General features: G+C 39.3%; 1 protein-coding gene across 6 annotated transcripts in view; it reads right to left on the bottom strand.

Moving 5' to 3' along the window:
- LIMCH1 (LIM and calponin homology domains 1) overlaps positions 1-20044 on the bottom strand; it is a 172409-nt gene that overhangs the window by 100600 nt on the left and 51765 nt on the right. For 5 of the 6 annotated variants that reach the window (XM_088056096.1, XM_014261597.2, XM_014261606.2 and 2 more), the window contains exon 2: positions 8461-8531. In XM_088056096.1, the coding sequence (XP_087912222.1) occupies positions 8461-8531 (71 nt within the window). Of the gene's footprint in view, positions 1-8460; positions 8532-20044 lie in introns of those variants that run through there. The other variant, XM_088056099.1, reaches the window with a different exon arrangement.

Here is a 20044-nt window from a genome sequence, read left to right as displayed (position 1 = left end):
TTTCTGTTGAAATACTGGGCAAACAAGACCAATCACCATTTTGCATTGGGGACCTGGCAAAATATCCTTGGCCATGGCCCAAGGGAAAGATTATTCAGGTGAGGAAAAACACCAACGCACACCTTCTCCTAGAAGTAGGGAGGACAACTGCCTAAGAGTCCCACACTTTCTTGCCCCACCAACCCTAACCAAAGGACTTGGCTGCCCTGGGCCTCCTTTTGTCCCCAGCCATGTCCTAGTCTAAAGAGTTTTCAGGAGAGAAAACCTGCAGCACATATCTTCTTCTGGCAGCCCCAACTGCATTTGCAGCTCCAGCCTGTGCCCTTTCCCCCAGTCCTAATTCTAATCCTAATCCTTGTCTCATTTTGAGTGATCCAAACAATCTCATCAAACACCCAAAAGACAATAACCCAAAACAGGATACAACTAAGAATTTTCAGGCTCCACCCAAAAAACCTGAGTCTCTACATACACGTGACCCTTCAAGCACTCTGTGGGATTTCTGCCCACCACCGCTAGCATTTACATGTCTGTCCTGAGTCAGAACAATCCTCTGATCTTCTCAAAGTTCTCTTGTAATTTTCAGTCCAACACAGAGTAATCAAGGTTGGAAAAGACCTCAAAGATCACCAAATCCAACTGTTAACCCAGCACTTCTGGGGATGGTAACTCGATCACTTTCCTTTCCTGGGCAGTCTGTTCCACTGTCTTACAACCCTTTTGGTGAGAAAAGTTTTTCTAATATCCGATCTAAATCTCCCCTGGAGCAACCAGACACTCATCCTCCCTTTCCCCTGTGCCAGCTGCTGGCTTGGACTATCCAGTACCTACTTGTTGAATGAAGCACAGTAAGACACTGCATAGAAGCTAAAACTTTAGACCTGTCCTACCTTATAGAAACAAAAGGACATGATGGAAAGTGGAAAGCATGATGGAAGTGGAAAACTGCTCTAGTCCTACGCATAGGGAAGCTAGGTCACTTCCTTTCCTTGATAAAAAAAAGCTCTCATAGGTACAGGAAGAATCAATTGCTCTATTCGTGCTGTCCCCAAGGCTTGGCATTCCAGGAGATAAGGTATCTCCACAGCTGGACAGACAAGCTGAAATCAGTGCTAGCCACTGTGTGACTAACTTATTAGACCTTCCTGGGGTTTTTTTATCATGAGTTAAGAATTTGAAAGCCTTCTGGCAGGAAAAGAAGGCATTTCAGGCAACAGTTGATAAAAGATCTAATGAAAAACACCCATCAACTGCCCATGAAATTCTTGCAAGAAAGCCTCAGTTAAGAAATGTTCGGAGGATGGCTGCCAAAACCCAGCCTCCAAAAAGGTATCGATTCTAGGAGGAAATGGAATAGAAGTATTTGAAGAGAATAAACTTCAGAAATGGAGAAAAGAAAGGTTGAAGTGATGTGTGTTCACAGATCAATCCAGGCTAGAGGGAGAGGTATTCAGCAGAGCTCCTTGCACAAGTAACAGATCATATTCCTAAAAAGAAAAGCTGACTAATGATCTGATCTAAAAGTAAAAGGGCATTTAATATTTGAGAATTCAGGAAATTCTATCCACAGTAAACCTTCACAGAGACATTTCTCTCTTCAAGTTAAGTTTTACAGACTTACATTCAAACAAGCAGCCTTTCAGCACATGATAATTATTAGCCCAGACAGCTTCAGTATCCACATAATTTTAACTCATGCTCTAGTGGCAGCTCCAAAATGCCCCCAAATATTTGAAAAGGACAGAAAAATCCACTACTAGTCTTTAAGATGAACTAATCACCTTGAAACAGTGAACAATGAAAACTCAAAATATTTTGTTGCAAAAGACATGGCTAAGAAGTTTCAAAATATAAACATGTTCCTGAGGTCACAAAAATATTTTTGGGAAAACATTCTTGAGTGATTGCTAATGATACCCCTGACATCATTTATTTAGAATCAGATGAACAAGGTGCTTTTTTAACAAGCAGGACAGAACTGACTTTTTCCTATAAAGGACTCAGAGTCCAGTCTAGTACATACAAAGTGAATAAAGATCTATGCAAATATGTAGTATTGAGAAAACAATATTCCAAGCACAGGACTGCATGAATCTTGCTCTGCCAGAAACTAAAAATATGAGCAAAATAGTGTTCTTGCAAACAGCTCAAGAAAGGCAACACGGAAGATTGTAACTTCACAAGCTATTTATACGGAACCTACAATCACAAGGACTGATGATGGGAAGAGCATCTCATGCACCTATAAATTTACAATTCATGCTTAGTTTTTACACTGAATAGCAGTGGCCATGGATATGCTTTCTAAAACCACTAACTGTATTTTCTTAAACATACACTATTGAAAAGCTAAAACTTCTCACAGGATTACCTTGCCTTGCATTTGAGCAACACTCCTTTTGAGTGGGTAAGTGCTCCACAGTCTCCTGCCCTGTCAATAACCAAACATCAGTGAAAAAGCTCTACTGTTTAGTCTGCCGAAATGCATTTTTTTTGAAACATAAATACAAAGACAGGTCATTCTGTCTGTAGTCAAGCATGCCCCTCACTGGCTATTCCCCTCTTCTCATCATGGGCTTTGCATTAGGGTTTATGTTACCTTTGGCCCCTCACCTAAACCATATTAATAAATAGCTCTTCATTATGAAACAGCAATAAAACTTACAGATTAAGGACTCTGTATTCATATAAAACTGTTTCAAATGTCCTCACATGAACCTAAATCTTAATGCTTAATGAGCCTTGGGGCCCATCTCTCAAACCTGGAGACATGCCAAATTCATGATTCTGATAATGTTTTGGCTTTACAGCACATAGCCTGAAAACCACAGGAGAACACCTATTCCTTCTCACCTCAAAGCATGGGTCACATTCAAACCTTCAAATATTCCTATGAAACTCAAATACCTTCTTAGTTTCCAAGAATAGGAAAGTCAAGCAAAATACTAATTAAGCATAAGGGCTGGGCATCCACTGACTTCTCCACTGTTCACTACACAGCCAAGTGCTGAACTGATGCCAGGCCCATAACACTAACAGACAATTAGAATGACGTATCTGAAAAATCCTATAATCTACAAAGACTGTTTATTTTCCCCTACCAGATGACATAAGTGACATTAATTTGCAAGAAGAATGACTGAAGCACCATGTATACAGCAAAGGCTGTTCTTCATACCTCATGGTATCACTGACTCTGAGCACAGAAGTTTTATTATTCCACAGCACTACACTTGTACTGATCTGGCACATAGCCAGCTCTTGTTGAAAACTGCATTCATGTCAGCCCAAAGCTTGGTCAGATGTACCAGAACCAGGATGTACATCCAAAGAAATTGCTGTTTGAGAAAATGCTGCTCATTCATCATCAACAACATGAAGAACACAAGCTAAGGGGATATTTTACTAATAGAAGAAAATCATTCTCATGAAAGAAAAAATGATAGATTCCATTAAGTAATTATTTTTCACAATCACCTTCAGTCCACTCAGATTTATAGCCACTCTTCACATTTTCTTTAAATACTATTAAAATAATCTGCATGACTAATTTCTCATCTTTTTTATTTAAAAGTAAAACCTAAAAACCTTCTTGTACTTTTTAAGAGCATATATTTCAAGTGTGTACAGCAGAAGAGAACTGTCTTTCCTATATATTGTCCTACAGGGGAAAAAGTGTAAAACTTTTTTTTTAGTTCACTGTACGTTTGCAATTTTACCAAGATTACTTAAAACGGTAAAACATCTTTGTATCTCCTCTTTAAAAAACAACAAAAAAGTTACAGAGTCAAAGAGTCAGAGTTTCAAAGAATAAGCATAGTTTCTGCACATTTTACTAAGTTACTTAATGTGATGTATTAATAGATAAAATAGATGTCTCTAAAAAACAAAGAAGACCTTGGGAAGGTGCTCATAAATTGGTACCCAGAGCTGCACAGGAAAGTGACATCCATCTTTAACCACATACAGTTAGTCCCCTTTCACTTTTATATATGTATGCCATTACTTCTCAAGATATGCAGTGAAATATTTGTTAGAACTTTGATACTTGAGAAAAATCAGATTTATTATGACTGCATGTACTGCTATAAATCGATTTTAAAACATACATAAACCAGACATGAAGCTAAACTGTTCTATGTACAGAACTCAAGGTATTACAATCATGACATTATTGGGCTCTACTGCAAAACCAAATAATTTCTGCTAATATCCAACTGGATTCATTTTTAGTTCATTGTTTAAGGTCTTTTGCCCAGGATGCATATCCCAATTGTTGTTGTTATTCTTCTTTATGGTCTGGTCCTGTTCCTGACACTAGAATCTCATTACTACTAACATCAGCTTTCAGGGTGGCTGGATTCCTGGATTCCCTATAAAGCTTGGGAGAAAATACGATCCAAATTGCATGTCATTTCTTAGAGATATACTGGGTATATATCCTGTTTGGATAATCATATCAAAGCAAGAAATTAACTCAGATTTTTGAAGTCTCACATCCCTACAGAGACCTCTTTAACAACCAAATGCCCAATGTGAAGGAAGGAATCCTGCAGTAGCAGAACTCAACAAGGGGAAGTGGGCAGCAAGAAGAAGGGTAAAAAAATTGAAAACACATTTGCAAGGACATTAGAGCAGTAACAGCTGGTCAAGGTTGCAGCAAGACATGCATTTTTCTTCTTGTAATAATTGTTAAACTTATTAATGGCAAATGTTGCATGGTCAGAAATAAAAGCAACCTTGACTTCCTTACCTGCTGTTTTAAAAAATGCAACAGAACCACACAAACCAGCAGGGCAGACAGAGAGACAGGATATTCACTTTTTTTGGCAGTCAACCTGTATTCAGATGCCTGAATCCATAGAATAGGAGCACATAAGCATTGCAACAACCAGATTGAATTTATTTCTGATTAATCTTCTAGCTTCTTATGATATCTGGGTCAAACCTAAACATTAAAGCTATGTAACAAGGAAGAAAAAAAAAACCAAAAAACATGAACATGTGCTGGAGCAGCAATAGGGGATTTCCAGTGATATTTCCTGCTACTGGTGTTGTATTCCTGCATCATATAGCTTTCAGCCATGACCCCAGGAAGGCACATTTGCCCACCCATGCAGAAACTCTTCAGTCTTTTCATATGAGAGTTTAATTCACAAAGCATGAACAGAGCAAGAACTGCCTATATAGCTATTATATCCCTGCTGAAATCACCATCTGCACTGATGTCAGACAGCTATGCTAAAGAAAACATGAACTCATTTCAGACAAACAGAAGTCGTAGTCACTGCCTTCTCAGCACAGCTGGGTGAACAATTAGAGTCACCACTGTCTGGGCAACTGCACAAATGGGCTTTTGAACAGCCAGAAAGAAGAAAGGGCTTGTGCTGCTCTCATCTGTCGACTTGTTGCTTTATGGCATCCTGCATTGTTTAAATATGCCCCTCAGCTCCTCAGCTGAGTGTGTCAAGCTATAAAGTTTGTACTGAGGCCAGATTGAAATGCCAGCCACAGCACAAACACTACCAAAGAGGCAGGTGCAAGGTTTGTGGGTTCCTGTGGCAAGCACACACATCTGGACTGCTCTACTAGTCATGATGGTGCTCCACAACACATTCATCCCAAGAGCCTGAGCTCTTGGCATTGCACAGTTGCATTCATTTTCACTTATTAAAATATGTGGATTGTTGCTAGATGTGAATGAATCATTTATAACCAGTGTAGTGATGTCTGCTTGTGTCTGTAGGCTGTCTAGGACATTGAAATTGGGATCAAGTGGAGGCGGGCCTGGCATTCCTGTGTATAAGGGTCAAACATTCCTGCTACAGACAGAGACAGAGATTCCCCCTGCATCCTTTTGCACAGAACAGTCTCTTTGGGGAGTGGACGCTGGCATGGTAACTTCCCTGTTCCCTTCTGCAAAACACCTGCAAAGTCAGAAGGTAGCTTGAGATATGTTTGGGACATTCAAGGCATGCTGACTGTGTCCCCACTCCTGACAGCAGTTTCCAGTCCTCTAGCTTCTTGGATCCCTCAGAGCCCAAACTTGCTTTCAGCCTTCCTCACAAAATATAACAGGCAAGGAAAACCCTGAAACAGTCATGTGGAAGTTGAGCACAGCTATTCCACATTCATGTGGACATCACCCACACAGGTGTCTGGCTGTGAGTTGCCAGTTAATGCCACTTGCAGTGAGTAGTGTCCTGGGGATAAAAAAAGAGGGTAAGTCTGCTTTTCTCTAGAACTTCAACAAATCAGATAAAACCTGATCAAAAGCAATGAGTTTTTCCATCTTCAGAAACCAAGACAGCTATAATTTATTTCTTGTCTTCTGAAGTTGTCAGAGACTGAGATCAGGTTTTCACCTACTTTTTGAGGTAATCTGCAATGAAAGCACAACAGACTGGAAGGGGGTTAAGAGAAAGCTTATATACCACTACATTTTTTTCATTAGGTACCCTGGTAGGTTTCTGATAAGTCACAAAAAACCTGTCTAGAAAGACAATATTGCTCGTGGCAGCTTTACAGGGGTTCTTCACTGAGCAACAGATAAAAAATTAACAATCAGTGCTTTACTTTCCAAAGTACTTTTTGAAGTTACTCTAAAAGTTCTCAGTGTTAGACCCAAAATTTTCTGTTTAGTTCTCTATTTTACAGTGGACTTGGAACCAGTGAGGAGTACTCTTCTACTGCTGGTGCTATGGTTTGTTTGTCATCAAGAAACCAAATTTGAAATTCAATTTGGTGGCTTTCTCGTTAATGCTCTGTAGCCTAATAGAGTTCTACACACTACCTACAGCTTGCTAACCAAGAGCAGGATGCAATACAAACATCATGGCTTTTAAGATGTGAGGCTGAGGAAACAGATTCCTTTGGGCTGGTTTGCACTGATCTACAAGTGGTAAATAAGGACAAGCACTTTTCCCAATATCACATAACAGTTATGTAGTATAACCAAGTGCTGTCCCTTGACCTGGTTGTTACTGGAACTCACAACCTTCTAATAAATATATATTTATTAGTCTCATTAGCAAAACATTACTTAGTTAAGCCTTCCATCTTAAAGATTTACAGCATTTTAATCAGACTACCTCTGCTTACTTGCAGATAAGATTACCATCTAATCTTGAAATACACAGCCCTTGCTTTTCATGCAACACAATTCAGCCTTAACATTTAAAGAGCACTGTGAAGTGATTCAGCACACAGCACTTCCCTTCAGCACACAGAGGAGAGAGATCTTGTGTGAGAGGTAGCCCTTAAATACAAAGAGGGTATGCTCCTTCTGAGTTACACAACTTTTGATCAACAATAACAACTACTTCCCTCCTCCCAAAGCCACTCCTCAGTAAAGACATGCAACTACAACCAAAATAGATCACATCATTTCCTGTATATTTTTTTACCTTTTAAAGCTAAAGTTCAAGCTGTCTGATTAATGACACCACTGAGACATCTAACAGTATTTACACAAGTAGGTTTTGGATCTATGGTAAGCTACCTAGAGCTAAGTTACAGGATATTAGCTCAGCTCTACTGCTGAAAACAGTTTCCAAGTTCCAGTATTTGGAATAGTATAAAACTTTATCCAGAGCTGCAATTGTCCAGCTACACATCTCAGGAGATCTCCTTTATAAGTATGGATTCAGTTCTGCACAAGCTTCATCATTCTGGTGTGCAAAGACAGCTTTTATCAACTTCGGTGACAATCCTGCGTATCCAGGGAAAGGAATTGGTCCATACAGGTGATTCAGATCAGCAGATTCTCCCAAATGCCTGACAATCTGATTTTCAAAGGACTAGGGGCCTTAGGGCACATTTCCAAATTGCTCTTAGAAATCACCAGCTTTGGCATGTAAACCTATAACAGGGTTTTGGAAGACTCTTCCTAAAAACTAGCCACTAGAGCTACAGAGAGAAACATGCAAAAACTAACTGGCGTCTCTCATCCAAAAATTACAAAATATGTCATTGAAACACACCTTTAGGCAAAATTTAGAGGATGTTTAACCTTTCCAGAAACTATTAAAGCAGCTGTGTAGTGATGGTATTCAGATGGCTAACTCCTGACAGCATTCAGACTTGGAGTTGGTCCAGAACGCCTCATTTTAGCAGAGACATCCACAGGCAGGTGTGGAACACCATTTACCAATCTGTGGTTAACAACATTAAATGAAAGGAAACCAAAAAACAAACATTTTTTAAAATTTTTTTTACATAACTCAGCTAAGGAGCTGGGGTGGAATGAGGGAAGCACTTTGTAAAACCTGTTTTCTTTAAGCCACATTTCAACCCTCACCATAACAATAGCTTTGGCACTGAAATGATGCTGCAGTGAAATACCGCCATGCACGATGTCAAAACTCTCAAAAGGAAATCAACAATAGGACATACTAGCTAAGGTTGTTTTCTACTTTGTCAAGATCGTATTCAAGGCTCAAAACTGTAAGCATTACTTACTCACACAGAAGAATGCCGTTTTCTAATCCGGAACGAAAATCTTTCTCACCAAAACTTCTGCCCGTCACTTGCTGTAAAAGAGCAGAGGGAAACAAAAGGGTGAAATCTATTAGAAAGTGAACTTTACAGGTGCAATTCATAATAGTCAGTTAGAACATCTGCTGTGTAAGGAACTTTTGAGCTTTACAGGCCTTGCAAAGGACTAAATCATGTCCATTTCTCCTTCCCGTTCCATCAAGATATTTAATGCATCGGACAAAGTATTTGCTCCAGCCAGTGGAATTTCAGATTATAAAAGAACTGTTTTCTAGCAGTAAAAATCAAAAATGACAAAACAAAAATTACAATTTAATCTTCATAATATTTTAGAAGTTTTATTTTATAGTGCTTTGAATTTTAAAACTATTGCATTTAGACAAATTTTGTATTTTTCTTGCTTTTTTTGCACCACATTAAACATTTTGTACCAGCCCTGAGCTTTAGTCTTTAACTTATCATCTTTATAGAATAAACAAAGACAATTGAAAGCACTGGCATGAGTTATAGCCCTTCAGACACATGCCTCAATACTCTTGGTCATATTAAAAGATACTTCACAACAGCAATTCAGCCATGAGTGTTAAGAGAATACAAACTCAGTGCAAGATAAGGATCCTCCCAGGTACACTTGGACCAGGAGGTACACTTTGCCTCACAAGCTCTTAAGCCAGTCTGTGCTGCTTAGGGATGGACCATCAAGAAACCTTCCAGGAATCCCAATCTCGCCTGAGGGTGCTGGGTGCTACAAGCATGACTGAACCCCCATTTATGACTCACTACTGCGCTGACAATGTCTTGCCATTCATTCTCATAACATTCTCAACAGATGATATGCTCAGCTAAAAGTAAAGCATACTTTTTGTTATCATCACAAAAGATATAAAAATAGTTACTATGTTTAGAAAGCACTGAACAGAAACAATACAAAGACAAAAAAAAGGTTTTAATTGTCCTGCAGGAGGTCTTCTCTCTACCCAGGCAAAACATTCACCGGATGCTTATAGAGTTCTCATGGCTTGTATCCAATCTTTCAGCAAGACCCTTGCTCTGGGTGTTGCTTCCACCATAGAGAGCAGTGACTTGGGGACACACCTGTCATTATGTCCCTGTTTTCTCCTTGCTGTTATATTCAGATATAAGACCCTTCCCCTCTTAGTTTCCTCTCATAAAGGCAGCGATTTATAAAAACTGACAAGTTTGGCACCGTCCCACAGGATTAGCAAATGCATCAGTTTCAGAATTGCTAGTTATAGCTGTGCAGTCTTGGACAGAGAGCAACACTTTTTAAATTGAAATGCAAATGCAAAGCCTAAAATATAATCCTTCACTAAATTATATTGTTTTGTTCAATGTGAAAGAAGTTCTCCCATACTCTGAAAAATGTATCATAAGAGCATCAGTGGACAATCATATCTTATGTAAATGCATAAAGTAGAACAAGGCACCATGTTGCACTCATATCTATGAGAAAATTCAAGAAAAATTATAGTCATCTTATTTCACTCCTCAACACCAAACTTCCCAGATATGGAGATCAGCCTTCTTATTCATTTGTTGATGACCCTCATTTAGCAGGGAGCAGTACTGAAACTGTTACCACAATTCATGTAGGAATTGTCTACCTGCCAGAAGCTGTCACATGAGCGTTGCTGTTATTACTGATGATGTAGGAAGGTTTCATACATAACTTCTGTCTGCACAAATAAAATCATGAAATACAGATGCACAGGAGGCACACAAATTCATCCAGTGAGAGGTACAACACGCACTGACAGGAGGTGAGGAAAGACAGGAAGGTCCAGGAACAGTGTGCGTCTGTTTGAAAAGGAACTGGAAGTAAATGAGGCATGGCAAGGTTTATGCCTGCTCTAGATGATGCAGCTGCAGAGGGAAAACATTAATCACCTACAAGTCTCCTGATTTAGTCAATTAAAATGTAAAAACAGTTCAACAGAAAAAGGCTAGAAACCAAAAATAAGCACGAAGATGACATTATAAATGACAAAGATAAACCCAAAATGGGACTGAGAGAAGCAAGAAACTGGATCCACCTTTTCCAGAGGAAATGAGAGCTCAGTCGCTTGGCGTACTCACACACATTCACCTCCTTCTCTGCAGGGGCCACTTTGGGCCATACCCTCATGAACAGCTACTGCAGGCCCACAGGCCAACCTGGTGCACATCGCTGAGATAACCTCTGCTCAGAGCAGGAGGAGACAAAGGGACTTCAAGCAAAAGGATTGGTGCTCTCATATTTGCACACAAAGAATCCCACACAGCAAAGTGCATACTTTACCCAAACTCCAGTAAAAATGAAAGCGTGTGCATTAGCCATGATATCACAAAAATGCCACAGGCATCACAGGACTGTGTTCATGTTATTGATATAAGCAGCGGTCTGTTCTTACTAGATTATCTTCCATCTCAGGAAATAAAAACCTCCCATTTGCTGGATGAAACTGTGTAAACACTGACACACAAGGACTAAAGGATAGCATTTTCAGTGCTTCTACTGAGCTTCACAGGAAAAAAGGAAATTGTCAACTGCAACCAGGTACAGAAAACTGCAAAATGGAAGAAAAATTCTTTAGTCCATCAGCTTTCATAGTACAGAGAATCGGTGTTCAGAACTGACCCTGCACAAAACTAGTCATGAACAGATGCAAGACACTCTGTATCCTGGACTGCTGCCTCCAGGAAAGGAAAAAAGAAAACTAACACCAAAACCGAAAATGCTAACTGAGAGAACTTTTGAGACTTGGCCTTCCTTTGCAAGGCCAGGTTTCCAGACCTTTACATCTTACATACTTTGGAGAGAAAACTCCCATCATCTTCCACCTTGCACTCTTCCTACCTCACTGTTACAGAGCAGCACACTTAGGTAGTGCAGGAGGAAGCCCAACAGATGGAAGAGTCCCCTATCCACTCTGCAATGGCAGCATACCGTGATTCCTGCAGTGACAGGGTGCCAAGGTTAGAACAAGTACCTTAAAGACAAAACACAAACTGTACCTTGCTAATGATTAGTAGAATAGTCTCCCACTTCTTTAATAAATTCTATAAAGCTGAGTGGAAAAAAACTGCCCGTCATACTGTAAATTAAAAATAGAGAATAGAAGCAAAACAGTATCATTTATTACTGTGTGATTCGTTTATGTGAGAAGGCATTGTTTTCATTCATCATCTGGATGATATTTTCTTCTCTGTAAAAATCTACAAGTGTCACAACCAGGGCAATTATTTGATTGCTGGGTGCATTTCTCAGTTTCCCTCTCACTTAACAACAGAAAATGAACTTCAAATGAGTAATAGAAGTTTTTCATGGCAACAACTTTAATACATATCGGCATACACTAACACTTGGTATATATTGTATTGCTGTTGATTAACTTTTGTTCTTTGCAGTTACACATGCTACAAAATTTATATCATCAAGGATGGCTGTCATTCAGCCACTAACCATTACCATATTGTACAACTTGATTTTCCCAAAGCTTCAGTTTACATTGTTTTCCTTGCATTTTATATTGCTGCTGGTGCTTCCTGAGATGGAGCTTTCAAAGCCTCTCGTGTCAAAACAGCTTAGGGGCATGAAAAAGAAAAGGTGACAAATTAGTGAACAGATGCTGGCTTCAGGTGAAATTTATCTAGGCCAACAAGATATAAGTAGTTGAATAAACACTTGGTCATCAGGGATAACACACTGGAAACATTTAGTTTCGTTTTCTATGTGCACATCTGAAAATGCCATGTTATGCAGGGAAAAAATTAGAGACACGGCAAAAAGAGGTCTTTGTTTCTCATTACGCGTTTTTGAGAGCTTATGAAGCATGACAGTAAAGAGATGAAGATTTCCAAAGAGTTTTATAAGCTGTTCATTTCTCTGTATGTCAGTATGCTGCCTTTCCATTTTGTGAAACCATTATTTTCCCCTAAATAATTCTTTTTCTTAAATGAAAAAATCAGGCCCTGCTACTTCACTAGGAAGATATAAAAGTAAGGCCTAAACTCTAATAATCAAGTATGCATATAGAAAGCATTGGATTGTACAAGCAACAGGAAACACAAACCACCAGAAGAGGCACAACAGCTTTTAGGGCATCAGGATTTGGCCCCTCTAGGGTAATTAATTCCTACTTCCCTGTTTCTGAGTTATAATCTGAGCTAATAAGATGAATACACAAGTTAAATTCTATTTTCATATAGCATAGGCAAGAGATTTCTGAACTAAAGAACGCTGACAAGGGTCAGGGTTAAAGCCAGCTTCACCTTTGCAGCCCAGAATTGCACCACATTGCTATGACAGTGCAGTGACAGAGCCTGGAGACTCTTCACTGGCTCCTGGCTTGGCCACTATTGATCATGCAATGTCTCTGTCTGCAAAAGTGGACACAACACATCATCTAGGCATGAGTTCCCTCTCTCTTATGTCACAGGAGCATTTAAATCACTAAAATCATGGCAATGTAAGCCAGTCCCAAATGGATTTATTACAAATACTAGGAGGCTAGTTCATTTAGTACAGAGAAACTTAAAGATTGTAAGAATGGAATTTTCCATGGGCAATAACCACTGGTCTAACATACCTGTCTTATGGGGAAGCTGAATGATGACAAGCTCAAGGCCTTCCAAGGCTTTACAGTATTGAGGTAATGCACTACTGAAATCAGTAAAAGAACAAAAAAATATCTGTAGTGTTTTCTATTCTACTATTCTATTCTATTTCTAATTCTAATCCCAGGGACAAAACCAGCATGAGTTCAGAGAACTAATGTAATGAATGAATCACCTGAAATTCTGTGATACACAACTTGAAAATTTAAAGAATATATGGGAGAATGAGGGGAGATTTCACACTTGGGTAGAAAGACTGATCTTCAAAGAAAGCACTTAACATTATTTTTAGGTCTTCCACTTCCCGGTCACTTAAGTTTAACTGCATTTTGCAAATTTAACTACCTGTTCTGAAGTCCTTTTTGTTCTTTTCCTCTGGCTATTCACCCTTGTATTATTCTTTAATGAGACAAAAAGCTGACTCTCTCTTTTTATACTTCATATAAACTTCACTTTTTCTAGCAGCAGTAAAATAAAATATCATATTTTGCCCCCATTTGCTTTAAATTCCCTTCTGCCACACTGCTGGTCAGGTCTGCTGACAGTTTGGTGCCAACATATAGCATGGGAAAAACACATCCACTGATACAAACACACTCCCACTTTGGTGGGCTGAATTCTAATTCCACACTAAAGGAATAATTGATTTACTGAGGGATGCTAGTCACTGCCTTTTGCTTTCCATGAAGAGAGCAACAACTAAAAAACCACAACAGCTGTTTTTTTTCTGATCCTTTGCATAGATTAATGAGGATGTGATCCTATAAATGGACACCTATATTTAAAGAGTAGACTAAACTGGCTCAGTTAGTACTTAGTCTAGGAGGCATGACAACAGAAATACTGAAAGAGTAGTTCATACCACCCCCAGCAGCAGCTATTATCCTACCCAAGGCTTTAAAACTAAGTCTGGGAAGATTTTGCTTTATCCTGCCCACCACCAGAGCTTTCCACACTGAAATTCTGCATTGCTAACAGCAGTATTAAACATGCAGGGTTGCCATACGTTGCTTGGATTTATGATCTTGCAGAGCCGTGTGCATTTCTGCCAGGACATCTGGTAGTATAATCCCGTTTGCCTGGCAAGCTGCTAAGGAGTGTTAAAATTTAATGATAGAGTAAAATCAGCTTCCTTTTCATCTCCTCTCCCTAATGCTGTTTGTATACATTTCCAGGTGCATTGCCAGATATTGCAGCCTTCCCTTTGGGGTGGGGTGGGGCAGAAAACATTTCAGTCGAGGCTGAATGCTTTGTGAGGAAAGAGCAAAGAGCAGGAAGGGAACTTAAAAGCGACTTCTGTCAGGTTTCTCTTGGCTGCAGCACATGCCCTGAAAGCTTCACCTAGCATCAGGTCATCTGTTACATTTAATTTGTACTTGACAGTCAGTAGATTGGTATTGCATTGTTGTTTTATGGGTTCTTATCTCTGGTGTTATCAAAATTAGATTCCAGACGACAGACATGACAGATCATCCTAGGGTGTTTTTAATCAATTGTTCAATTTAGGGTTTTTCTTACTGAACAAATAATAAATAAATAAATCCCTTATTTCCTTTATACTGTGGATCCATGATCCCTTTCTTAGTTTTAATGGGAATTAAAGGGGAGAATTGTAGGTTTTTGCCACAGATTTATCAGTAAAATGTTCATCCTACTTCTTGAGAGTGGAGAAGGAAGATGAAGCACTATCTCAGTAAAATAACCTGTATTTGATGGAAGATACATCTTGCCATAACGATACATTCTTTAGCTGTTTGCTCTTTTCTGTAAAAGCAGGACTCCATGCAGATGGTCAGAGGAGCAGAGATGAGAGGAGCACGTATGGTGTGAAGTCAGCAGGGACAGGAGAGGAGAAGACAAGCATGCACCTCCTCAGTCCAAAGCCCTCATTTAATCCAGTCCTGTCTGTCTGGAGAGTCTGACCTTACTCTCTACACTGCCTGGAGGGAGCTCCCTGCTCAGCTCTCCCTTTAACTCCTGCATAACCTATCCTGCTTCGGGGTGAGCCAGTACACAGCGGCAGCTCCCACACCTTTGAAGAGGAGCAGATGACTAGTATTTACTATCATAAACACTAGTATTTACTATCATAAACACCCTTTCCCACTTTCTTACCCAACCAGGCTAAATAAGCAGTCTGCTCACTGACAAATATAGGGCTAATTAAAGTTATCATGAATTTGGTTTTTGTGTGATTCCCCGGGGCTTTCCACAGGCAGACAAGCATTCACACTGCTTTTTACTGTACCTCTTCAGTTACATATGGAAAGAAAAGTGTATACAGGGAACTAGTCTCAAAAGCAGAAACTATTGCTTCAGCTCTTATTTTTTCCCTAACTAATCCCTCTTGAAGCTGAAATCAGTACTGATGGAGGGACATCACTCAAGCTCTGGCTTCTGAACACCAATACCTGTTTGCCTCACATTTTATGACCAAGTCAAAGATGTTTTTTAGCAAAGGACAGAAAAGGGAGAATTTTTTTCCTTTGTCTCAGGTTGATTACATTAGCAACTGTCCAGCAGAACAGGAAATTTGGTTTCTGGCCATCTCTAACAGAGCAAAGAATTAAAGCAGACGTTTTCTTATACTTTGACTCCTTTGTCAAGGTCTAGTATCCCATGTTCTGGAAAAACCGCTCCTCCAAGATTTATACTATGGTGTATCATCTATATGTTGAAACTGAAGCATCTGCTAATAATACCCTTTATTTTCTCTCCTCCAGCTTTAGAAAGTTCAGACAGTTCTGAATCAGAAGTGTTTACAGCTCTGTCAGTTACAGCTGCAGAGGCAGAGCAAAACACAACACAGGCAGCAGACTCCTCACTGAACTCAACATCTTGTCTCACCCACAAAGCAATGAAGAGATCAACAGCTCTGTAGGAGATGATAGGATCACTGCAGTATCTAGATTTGCTAATCCCCACTTTACACTGCTTTAACCTATTTTACATTAATCGCTGCATTTATATTTTACGAGACCGCTGCACTACTTCTTGGACAAGCAGTTTTTGACACCAGTGTGTTTCTTTCTGCCAGGAATGCACATCTTGGCAGACAACTTTAAAACTGCACACATAAAGCTGCACAGAGACAGGAATACAGACGTATGAGATGCTCCAAGTTAGAGAGGCCCAGCATTAGAAGCTCTTCAACCTGTCATTAACCACTGTCAGAGATACTACCAAAGCTCAGTGCTATTACTGAGATTTTACAATGAAAAACGTCTGGTAGGAGACACCAGCTTCCCTTTTTGAAGAAATTAAGTGTTCACTTGAGTAAAATATTAATAAATTTAACCAAGTATTTAAAGATGACACTCAGTGTCTTAGGTCTCAGTGAAGCCTCTGAAATGCCAATGATAAGCATCAGTAAGCACCAAGTCTACCTTGAATCTTTTAAATTTAATACCATCAAGTAGTTTCAAGGCAAGTCCACATGTAAAGTGTCCCATTTACAGTCTGTGCAATTTAAATATATATATATCTATCTCTCTCTATATAAAAGTATAGTTCAGCAAGGCATTTAAGACTGGATTTTCCAGACAGTAAGCCTGGAAGCCCAGAGCAAAGAAAGCAGGAAACTGTCCATGGGGAATAGAGACGTGTCATACAGACACTGCTGAAAGGCGTAATTCTATCTGCTATCAATACAACTCTGCAAAACTTTGCTCCTTTCAAATAAAAGGGAAAGAGGTAAACCACAATGCTTTTGAGAACACTATCTGAGCTTCTTGGATGTTTCTTCTGTACTCTGGGTCCTCCCTTGGCACATTCTCAGCAGGAACAGGGCTGCGTGCCATGGTTTTGCAGTCACTTGCAAACAAACCGCAGAATTACCAGCAGGTAGTTCTAAACAGGAAAAACAGTGCATTTCAAAATTCACAGACTGAAGAAAAATTATCTACTTTCCTGCAGAAAGGAGGCTATCCTTAATTCAGTCATACACTTTTGAGACCTTTATTAATAACTCTTTGGAAGTAGATCTCCTTTGTCCCTGCCTCTGTAGAGACAGAGTTAAGGAAAAGCATTCCCACTCTGAATGCTTTTCCAGCTAATGCTAATGCTTTTCCAGGGTTTAAACAACATTTGGCTACCAAGCATGGATAAAACTAGACTCACAAGAATGTAGGAGGGCACACAGTCGGGACAGCTGATCCCAACTGGCCCAAGGGATATTCCATACCATATGGATCATGCTCAGCAACAGAACCAGAGGGAAGGTTGGTGGGGAAGCTGCTGCTGGGGAACTGGCTGGGCATTGGCAGGTAGTTGGTGGGAATTTTTTTCTGTTGCAACACTTGCCATTTTATTTATCACTCTTTGTTATTTTCCTATTCATTACAATGTAGGATTATTTTATTTCAATTATTAAGCTATTCTTATCTCAGCCCACGAGTTTTGTCACTTCTACCTTTCCAATTCTCTTCCCCTCATCTTCCTGGAGGGAAGGAGCAAGTGAGCAGCTGTGTGGTGCTTAGTTGCCAGCCGGTATTAAAATACAACATAGCCACAAAAAGAGCACTGCCATAAGTGAATAAAATCACCAGAAACTAAATAGGAAGGTAGGGCAAAAGAGAACAACTATTTCTCTCTAAATTAAGATGGCATTACAAGAAAACAGAAAACCCGCTGCAGCTTCTATTGGAATAAACTGCTTTTCTGTTCTCCCCAACTCTTCTCCATGGCTCCTTTGACCCAGATCCTGAAGGACGGGGCAATAGCCCTGCAAAAGGGAATAGTGACTGCCATTAATGCTCCAGACAAGAGAAACACTGCAGAATGTCTAGAATCATCTTATGTCTTAGAGCACATGGACATGAGATGTTGGTAGATTTGACTGCATATAAATAGAAAAGGAAGTACTTCTGTAGGATTTCAAACCACAGCTTTCTCTTAAAAAGACACTTTCAAGAGCCGTCAGCATCTTGAGCAGAGCTAAGAACCTCTATTTATTTCTCTGTCCTCCTCCTTTTCCCAAAAATTACAATTTTCCCCAATTAAAGAATGTTTAGACCTATCTTTCAACAGATTTCTCCCACAGGAGGCTAGGGATCTTGCAGTGCATTATGAGTACTAAATTGAAAGCCATTTTTCAATCATCTGATTTAGCTGGAATAGGGCAGTTACAAATACCAGTAATAATAACCAGTAAGAGTTTTCTGCTAAATGTAATTCAGAAATCAATACTGTTTCCCCCTGCAATGGTAAACATGCCATTCACAGATCCCAAGCATCAAATCAAGACCTATTTACAAGGTTGCCCCTGAGACAAAACCCAGCAATGTTACGTGGGGTAAGTTGCTCTTTTCTCCCCTGCTGCTGCAGATACAGGAAGCCTTTGTTTGGAGGACAGAGAAAGCAGAGGGAGAAGGGGAGGAGGATGGATGATGCATACAACAATAATAAACACTGCTCTTTTCTACTACTAGAGCACCTGCTGCCTCCATCAGTTCAGGCTCATCCATTATGCAGCACACCAGTCCTGACAGTTCCAGAAGTTCTGAAGACATGACAGACCTGACCAGGAAGCAAGACACAGAACGAGCACCTCTCGTTATCAGATCAATGAGCTGCACTGGTGCTCATTCTGTGCCCTGTTAATTGTTGGGTGAAACAAATACTAGGAACAATTAGATTAAGAGTCTTGTTCAAATAAAGTCAGAGCAATAAAAGAAATTTGCCTTTTACAAAATTTAACAATTTAGTTTTGTAGAAAATAAATTCCTGAAGGAAAAAAGAAACCCCTGACAATTATTTTAACTACTGTCACTTTTATTTTTACTCATAATGGATATCATGTAAGGTCTGAAATGGATTGAAAGGAATGTAATTATTTCAACATAATGTTTTAATAGTAGAAGAAGAGGCTATTAAAAATACGCTTAACTTTTCCAATCTAAACAATAAGAACTGCAAGTTTCAAAACATTTGCTATATTTCTACAATTCCAAGAAATCTTTTCAGTCAGCATTCCCTGACAGAATCAGACCTGTCCCAAGGACATTTTCACTCATTCTTACCAATCCAGAGTACCCCACTCATGCCAAGAGGGTAGCTCAAATGCTACATTAAGCATGATGCACTGGCAGGAATCTACATTGTAAAGCATATTTAAATATCATCAGAGTTGGATCGCAAAGCACTTTTAAGAATCAGTGAATTTACAGATTCAGATATCAAAATGAGAGGAAAAGGCATGATTGACTGAAGTCCTTTATCAGCACATTGGTTTTCCATGTACCTCCTGACACTCATGTACACTCAGCAACCTCTTTCTAATTTAAAATAAAAAATCCACAGATCTTGAAACTCATCATTAATTAATGATACAACTATATAAAGAAGGGCAATGTTTTCTTTAAGTTACTTTCCTAAATACACTGTTTTATATATTTATTATTCAAATAGATTAAATTAAAGGCAAATAAATACCATCAACTTTCTCTGTTCCTTTTTAAAAGCATATAGTACTGACAATATTCTGTAGCACTCTTCAGCAGCATTGTATGCGCAACCATGGATGAATACTGCTGTCATACAAATTGGAAAATTAACCAGAACTGTCAGAACAAGAATACCTGCCTAATCTACAAGCAAAATTATACACAAGGAAAGGGGGAAAAAAAATCAAACAAACCCTACAATTTATTTAAATAATTCAGATATTCTGTGTATCAACCACAACACTCTTTTGAGAAGGCATTCACTTATAGGAATTGTATTTCTCTCCTGTTGTTTTTTTAATGTGACAACGCATCTGCATGACAGCAGGAGCTTTGTTGTTGAGTTCACATGCTCAAACAGTTTTTCAATCCTGTCTGTCTGCAAGTGCACCAAAGCCATATTAAAACCTGGGATAACCCCTGTGATGTTTTAAAAGGGAAAGCTCAGGAAGAACCCAAAGCTTCTTTCTCTGGCTAAAATTAAAAGT

The sequence above is a fragment of the Pseudopodoces humilis genome, chromosome 6 (assembly GCF_049639895.1).
Source record: "Pseudopodoces humilis isolate 2021_Gansu_Grassland_sample_001 chromosome 6, ASM4963989v1, whole genome shotgun sequence".
In the NCBI taxonomy this organism is placed as follows: domain Eukaryota; kingdom Metazoa; phylum Chordata; class Aves; order Passeriformes; family Paridae; genus Pseudopodoces; species Pseudopodoces humilis.
The sequence above is the reverse complement of the archived record's forward strand: the minus strand, read 5'-3'. Positions and strand labels throughout refer to the sequence as shown.